The 8207-nt window shown below is 31.6% G+C and overlaps 1 protein-coding gene across 1 annotated transcript in view; it reads right to left on the bottom strand.

Annotated features, from left to right (window-relative positions):
- Window positions 1–1481: 1481 nt before the first annotated feature.
- Window positions 1482–8207, bottom strand: part of LOC114750639 (cystathionine beta-lyase, chloroplastic-like) — a 32988-nt gene continuing 26262 nt past the window's right edge. The window contains exons 2-11 of the mRNA XM_028939235.1: window positions 6764–6834; window positions 6559–6650; window positions 5466–5556; window positions 5221–5335; window positions 4190–4286; window positions 3914–3995; window positions 3678–3795; window positions 3193–3300; window positions 2699–2801; window positions 1482–1675 (exon numbers count right to left, since the gene is read on the bottom strand). Coding sequence (XP_028795068.1) covers window positions 1482–1675; window positions 2699–2801; window positions 3193–3300; window positions 3678–3795; window positions 3914–3995; window positions 4190–4286; window positions 5221–5335; window positions 5466–5556; window positions 6559–6650; window positions 6764–6834 — 1071 coding nt within the window. The remainder of the gene's footprint in view (window positions 1676–2698; window positions 2802–3192; window positions 3301–3677; window positions 3796–3913; window positions 3996–4189; window positions 4287–5220; window positions 5336–5465; window positions 5557–6558; window positions 6651–6763; window positions 6835–8207) is intronic.

Genomic DNA, 8207 nt, shown 5'->3' with positions numbered 1-8207 from the left:
AGTTCATCCACACAAGGCATAGTCAATGAAGATGATATCCACTTATATTAAATAGTACGACCCGCCACATTATGATGGGATACTTCAGACTCAAGGTCACGGTTTAACAAATATTGGATTTCAGTTTTAATAAAATAAAGAGAAAATTAAGCTTTTATTTCCTATAATTTTGACTCAACTGTAATTTGATCCTTAAATATTAACTTGATGATGTAACTCAATATTTATAGTTTTGATTCGTTCTAACTCGGTTTGTAAACTTTGGCTTATTACAGTTTAGTTTATAGGAATTGAATTGCAATGAGTGAAAGTTTAGAAATTGAATTACAATCAAGTCAAAACTATAGAGATAGAGTTGTACTAAGTTAACTTTCAAAAATTAAATTACAACCAAGTGAAAATTAGAAAGAGAAAAGCAAAGAGGTCGCGAAGTAGAGAAAGATAGTAGTGCTTCTTCGTGATGTTTTAATTTGGAATATACATCTGCCTTTATGAAGACATATTTTGTTGGCCAAGGCTAAAAATGTACAAAAGCTACTATGTGATGTTTGACTTAGTTGTAAGCTTATATTTTGATTTCTTTAAATATGTGAAGACTAGAATGATTGTTGGGTTTGGGCTCCCTTTCTTTGTGAAGAAAGGCCCAATATTTGGAACCCAATCTCACTTATTAAAGTGAAAGGGGCAAATTAGATCATAAACAATAAAGCTCTGTTTGAGTGCTCCAAAACCGTGGTTTCAGAAGCACTTTTTCGCAAAATGAGGTAACCTCCTCCACATATTTACTTCGTAATCTGTAAAAATACTTCTGAAACCATGGTTTTGTTTTTATCCAAACACTCCCTAAGTCTTATTGTGCAGTCACTTGAGAGAAAAAAAGAGAGAGAGTCATTTTCATATCTTCACATGGTAGTCTCACTAAATCAATGTTTGCACATTCGTTAACATGGGACATCTAATGCGCTATTTTTAACGGTTGGATTGTTGGTTCGTTTTCTAGCATGAGAGTTATTCAATTCGCATTGAACTTTGCCTTTATGAGTATTTTCAACTTCTTCATTCTTTATTATAAGCTTGTTGCTTTGTTATTTGACTGATTTTTTGTAACTCTTTGTACATTTGATTAAGACTCCCTTGTACCCTATTTTGATGATAATAGTGATGATTTTCATTGGTCTGGACCACCCATGATTTTTAGCTTTGTATTGAGAGATTTTTCACGTTAATAATTCTGGCACATCATTATATATAACTACCACCATCAGCCCCAAAAAAAAAAAAACATACTACCACCATGAAACCTAAAAGCAATAAAATAAGTGAAAAGGTCGAGAGAGGAAGACACGAGCCAGATGAATCAATAAAAATGCCTTGCTTTAATAAGCACTTTATTCCAAATGGCTTAATTATTGTAGTGTTGATGATAGCCAAATGCAAGGCAAACACGTTGAATATAGTACAAGTACCAAATCATCCTCAATTCAAAACCAAAAGGACTTCTTAGTGGGATAAGACGCGAATGCATTTTTGAGATCATCAATAAGATCATTAACATCCTCGATGCCCACATTGAGACGAACAAGATCTTCAGTTATGCCCATGCTTTCACGCTCTGCTTGAGGTATGCTAGCATGGGATGTATACCAGGGCAAGCATATTGCAGAAATTATACCCCCTAACAAACAACAAAACAATTCCCAAGGTTAGGATTTTGCACAAAAATCCTACTTGTGTTTATCAACTACCAATAAATTATTCTCTCTAGTTCTAAATGCAGTAGTGAGACAACTGGTTTACATGCCGAGATTAAAAGAATAATTAGTTGAGTTAGTTAATTATCTGTAAAAGAAATATATTCCTTAAGATATTCTATTTAATCATTTGCCATGGAAACTGCTCTCATGTAATATGTGCAATTAGTAGGGATAGTTTGAAAAAAAATATATTCAAATTTGGGAGACAAAATGGCTTGGGCCCGGGTCTTATACATTTAGTACCAAAGCAAACATCTTAATCATTAGTTCCTATGCTTAGAATCAGAGGAAGTATCAGCAAGTTTATCCCCAAAACCTATAAGAGATTATTACTCCCTTCAATTGGAATCATAAGACACTTTCTTTTAGTGATCCTCAATATAATACCACCTCCGGTTCTTAGTATAATTAAAATATAGTTTTTAGTAGAAATTGAACTATAAGAGATAGTACCATTTATCTAAGGCATTAATTTTGTTCCCTCTAAATGCCGTTAGCTTTGATGCTTTTAAACTATCTATGCAATCTTCTAACTGATTAAACAACCTGCTATAATTAATTAATTTCTTTGATGGTCGTTTTGAAATTTTAAATGCACATTAACTAATTTTAATCAAATACCTTTATCAGAGTTGCTACTTTGTTTTTATAATAAAAATCAAAAGGAGTATTTTAGTTAACAATAGAGAGAGGAATATTATTAGACCAACAAATCAACTACTACAAAAATTACATGGTTAGAGGGGAAATCATACATATTTCTAACATGCTAACTGCTAAATTTGCCGTTATAGTAACAATATATATTCTCTATATCACACATTCGCACCCTACATCTTACCATTTTGGTCAACTATATGATGGAAAACTAGAAAAGTAAGAAAATAAATGTCAATAATATGTAACAGTTTATATGATAAATGTATATTTCCAAAAATACTTACCAAAACCGACGGTCATACTAAAGTATTTGGTGTGTTCAACAATGTGTTGTGAGAGTGCCGCAGAGCCTGTGGTAAAGCTAAGTACAGATCCTGCCCCACTTGCCTGTGAAACAAGAAACACAATGAATGTGGATAAAATTATTCTAGGCATATCAACCGAAAATTATTAGTGTTTCCAGTCCAAAATATAAGTATCATCAAATAACCAAATTACAGTTCAAAAAGGTAATTAAAATTGGTTCAAGATAATTTTAAAATGGAATTTATTTTCCCAAAATACCCCTGTAGGGAGGTCTAGTGGGAGAAGAAATGAGTGTGAAAAGAGATGAGAGAATTAGTGGGGGGAAAATAAAAATATATATTAAATGATTAGACCAATCCAAATTGTAGATTATAAAAAAAAAAAAAGGCCTACTTAAAGATTTAATGCTTATATTTTGAAAGAGAGGGAGTATTATTATTGAATCGTAATTTAGCAAAGAATTAAATCATACCTGAGAGAAGTGCAAGTCATGTCCCGGATGAGATGGAAGACCAACATAGTTGACTTTGGTTACTTGTCCATTGCTGGCAAGGTACTCAGCAACCTTTTGTGTATTATCCTGTGAAATATAACACACACACACACACACACACACACACATGTATATAAATATGGTGTCATTAACATACTATCATGATTTTTTTCCTGCTCATCTATCTATTTAATCACTTTCTTAAGCTTGATTAAGAAAATTGAATAAATTACTAAATTATAGCATATGTTATATGATTTATCTAGAACACTAATATATATATATCATTAGATTATATATTAATTTATAAGTAAGGTAAATTAGTATAAAAAATATATAAATACTTTAAAATACTTTATTTAGTTTTTTAATATTTATAAATTAATTAATTAAGTCTTATATTAAAAATCAAGTATAGAATATTTGAAACCATGAATAATTAACTCAGAATGTTTGGGAAGCACCTGTTGTCTTTCAACTCGCAATGCCATGGTTTTGCTTCCTTCCATACAGAGCCAAGAATCAAATGGGCCCAAGGCACAGCCCATGGCATTTAAATAAAACTTCAGCTGTTCTGACAACCTTCACAATACATATGATCAAGGTGGGAAAAAAAAGATTAGGGAAACATAGACATCCACATTATTGATTGAATAAAAAGAAGCACTATATATAAAGCATGAGGAACAAGAGCTATTACTTTTCGTCATTCGTTGCAAGAACACCAGCCAAGAGATTACTATTTCCAGAAATAAATTTGGTCGCAGAATGCATAACAATATCTGGGGAAAAAAAATAGCAACAGTTATTTTTTTTTAAAAAAAAGAACACAATTGCCATAAAAATTCCTTCAATTCACACACGTTTGAAAACTGCTAGAAATAATCTTAAAATAAGTTATGTTATGTTTTTCGACATATAGCTGATTACTTATCTAATGTAAAATCATTTAAAAATGTGTGATGCGAATATACACCTGCTCCAAGATCCAACGGCTGACATAACATAGGAGACATCATGCTGTTGTCCATCATCACAATAGCACCATGTTCATGAGCCAACGCTGATATTTTCTGCACATAAATTAAAAAAAATGAATGAAATTTCATATTACCCCATCCTTTATTACAACAAAAAATTATAACAATTACCCGATTCAAAATATTACTTAAATTTAGTTAAAAATAATGCTACTTTCGATCCTTAATATACAAGTTAGTTGACTAATTTGAGTAGATTAAGGAAGTTTGTTAAGTTAGTTATTTGTAATAAATATGTTTTATTTTTTCTAGAATACCCTTACTAATCATGTGTATCAGCTAGAATTACCATTTAATATAATCTTTAGCATATTCAATTAATACAAGAATTACTTTGAAAAACATGGATAAATATGAGAGACAAATTAGATTGGGATTTTATATTTATGACTAAATTAAAAATCAAACTAACTCTTATATTAAAGACTAGAGATAGTCAATATGTGAGATATATATACATATTTTTTCAATATTGATCATTTGAAGTGATTATGTCCATGCAAGAATTAAATAAAAATCATATAGGCATGGACTTTTACTTCTCCCTGCTGCCTGAAGAGATGGGGGGGGGGGGGGACAAAAACCGAAGAAAAAGAAGTCTTTGATCTGTTTGAAAATTTTATTGGCCTCATGTGTTTTTATACATTGCAGGATTTCACATGCAAGAAGTATCGGTAGTCAGTCGGATTCATATCCTTTTAATAAAATTTTTAAACAAAAGCTTTTCACCTATTTTCAAAAAAAAAAAAAAACTGTTGAGGCACCTTTAACAATCAAGGAGAAGACAAAAAGCAAAAGCAAAATGTTAATATTCTTATGATTTAGTGGCACGAAAACTTCCTTATAAGTAGAAGGTTGTATGTTCAATTTCGCTTATAACTTTAAGATTATTAGTATTTGCCTCTTTAAATTAAAAAAGAAAAGCATAAACAGAACACTTACAACCTATAAAAAACAAATAACTTACTCGAATATCAGTTATTTTTAATAGAGGATTGCTAGGACTCTCTAACCACACCAGCTTAGTCTTCCCACGTTCAAGAGCAGTTTTCACCTTGTCTAGATTAGTTGTGTCTATTCGGCTGTGCATTTAAGCATTAGAAGTTACAACCTCATCAAATTGAAAACTATTTAAATATATCTATACATATATATATAAACTTCAAACCAAAAAGGAAAAAAAAATCCCAAAAGTTGGAAAATCACACTTACTTCACTTCGACTGCTCCTTTCCTTGCAATATAGTCAACCAGGAATTGATGTGAACCACCATAGATATCCTCCACAGCAACGATTTCTTCGCCTGCATTGAAATTATATAAATAAATGACACTAAAAAAAAAACCATTAAGTTTTAGCATAAGCGGTCTCCAAATAAAAACTCTGAGAAGATATATGCCCAGGTGGTCCCTCTTATAAATATTAGCGATAAATATATTTTTAAAATAACTTCAAATATTTACTTTTCGGACCAAAACAAAATGCTATGTCTAATGTTGGTTATGAGATGAGAATTGTCGTTTGTTGACTCTTGATTGTGATTGATGACATTTGATTAGGATTGACTACACATAATTAGGGAGATTTGATTTTGTAATTATGATGTGTACTTGTTAGCCATTATAATATTGTATTATATTAAAAATCAAGCTGGTCATTTTCGGTTTGTGGTCCCCCGTACTTTTAGGAGTCGGCTTCCCTCTCCATTTTTATGCCTTTCCACTATCTTTTCCCTGGATATCTCAACTATTAAATCTAATTTTCAAATGTATTGATCTAATATTTTATGAAATAATCTTTCTTTTTCTTCTGCAGTTATAAACTATTGAAACCAATTAAGTTATAATAGTTTAGATTTGTTTTAATAATTTTTCATAAACTTACAATTTTAATAATAATATTGTAAAATATTAAATATGAACCATTTATAAATAATTGACCCAATAATTGAGATATCTAGCAGAGAAGTAGTGAAGGTAAATGACAAGATAGCCATAGGCAACTATCCGTTGACATTCTTAGATGAGGTCCTGGTTCAAGTCTGGCATTGACATATTTGTATTATCATGTGATTGTGTTTTTAATTAATTTAGGCTTGTTTGACTAAGTAGCGTTATGTGTTGGCTTAGTCTATAAGCCCGTCGCAACTTAGATTATGGGTCGTACTTTTAACTTGTGTACTCAGTTCCTCATTTTTCACGCACAAATAACGCTTCCATGCTTGCACTCTGCTTTATACAAGCTTTGATGAGTTACATGAGAGCCAATTAAAACAGACTAATTAAGATGAGGAAATTAGACAAACCAGGTTTAACAAGTTCAGTAACAGCAGTTAAAGCAGACATTCCACTGCTGAAACAATAGCCATATTTTGCATTGTCAATCTTCGCTAGTAACCTGAGAATATAATTAGAGTACACCAAGTAAATTAACAAGAGGATATATAAAGAAGAAACGAATACGAACAAAATATCAAGACAACAAATTAGGGCATTTATACACACACGTACTTCTCTAAAGTATCTCTGGTAGGATTTCCAGTTCTTGAATACATATATTTACCACCATGTGTTGCAGAAGGCTGAAAAAAACAAATACAGAAGACAAGTACAATATGAGACGAATAACATAACATATCATGGACTAGAGATTCTAAACACAAAATTTATTGAAGGGATCAGAATTTAGAGATCAAATCTTCACCATTTTGAATGTAGCAGTTTGGTAAATGGGTGTAGAGGTTGCCTGGTAAGGATCAAAGTCATTATTGTAATGCACTAACAGTGTGGACATATTAATGTCGCTTGATGTTTTTTCTGCAAATAAAAGAAGCTAAAACTATTTATATATATACACATAACAAAAATATTGAATATTATAAACATTAATATCAACACAAGAGACACATCACAAACCAGTAGTTGGAACCCCGTTAGTTGTAATATCCCCGGCCAACGTGGACGACGTTTTGGCCTCAATCTGCTTCTGCGTTTGTGTTTGGAATACACAGTTTACTCTGAACCGCTTTCCATGGATCTGTCGTTTTGACTTTAAACTGATAATCTTGTTAAATCCCAGAATCTCCTGCGTATTTAATACTCTTTTAGTCTAAACACAGCAATGAGAAATTTAAACATACACTATGTGCATAGACTATTCACTAGAACATCACGCAGTCTCACAAGTGAAATTGATTTTATAAATTCAAGAAGTTCTTCTTTTCTCATCAACAGGCCAGTCCTTTGGAGTTGACTCTTCCTTTACATAACCAGTGCTCATGAAATTGCTGTTTTCACCAAGATACTTAAATCATAAAAAAAGTTACTTATGGAAAGGTTCTGACTGATAAGTCATGTAGTGAAGCCGCTAATGACATTAGCTCTCAAAAGGGAGTGTTTTCTCTCAAATTGGAAAGCTTCACCACTAAAATGTGATATGTATAAGTTCAAGGAGTTCTTCCTCCTAATAGACTAGCATTTTGGGATAGGCTTTCTCATCAAACTTTTGTTCATAACATATACTTGGAACTCAGCGCATAGCAATGCCTTTGGGGTTTAAAAGTAAACATTATGACCATAGACTAATATAACTAAAACATTACGAGAGCTTTTCTAACAATAAAAAAAAAAAAAACATTAGAAGTTTTACAAATGAGGCAGGCTTTATAAGTTCAACGAATTTTTTTCTTAGTACGCTGGTCTTTTGGGATTTACTTTTCTTTTGAACTTAATTATGCTCATAAAAGTGGTGTTTTTGCCAAGAAGCCAACATGGTAGAAAAGGCTACCCACAAAAGGTTCTAATTGATCGGCCGTAAAGTGGAGCTGCTGATGTTTCTGATGACATTAGTACTTGAACAAGGGTGCATTATTATAATTCTCACATAGAAAAGTCTCACAAGTTGTGATTTATAAGTTCAAGAAATTCTACCTCTCTATAAAACAAACTTATTGGA

The sequence above is a fragment of the Neltuma alba genome, unplaced genomic scaffold (assembly GCF_004799145.2).
Source record: "Neltuma alba isolate B1F8T4 unplaced genomic scaffold, ASM479914v2 tig00006591_pilon, whole genome shotgun sequence".
NCBI lineage: Eukaryota > Viridiplantae > Streptophyta > Magnoliopsida > Fabales > Fabaceae > Neltuma > Neltuma alba.
The sequence above is the reverse complement of the archived record's forward strand: the minus strand, read 5'-3'. Positions and strand labels throughout refer to the sequence as shown.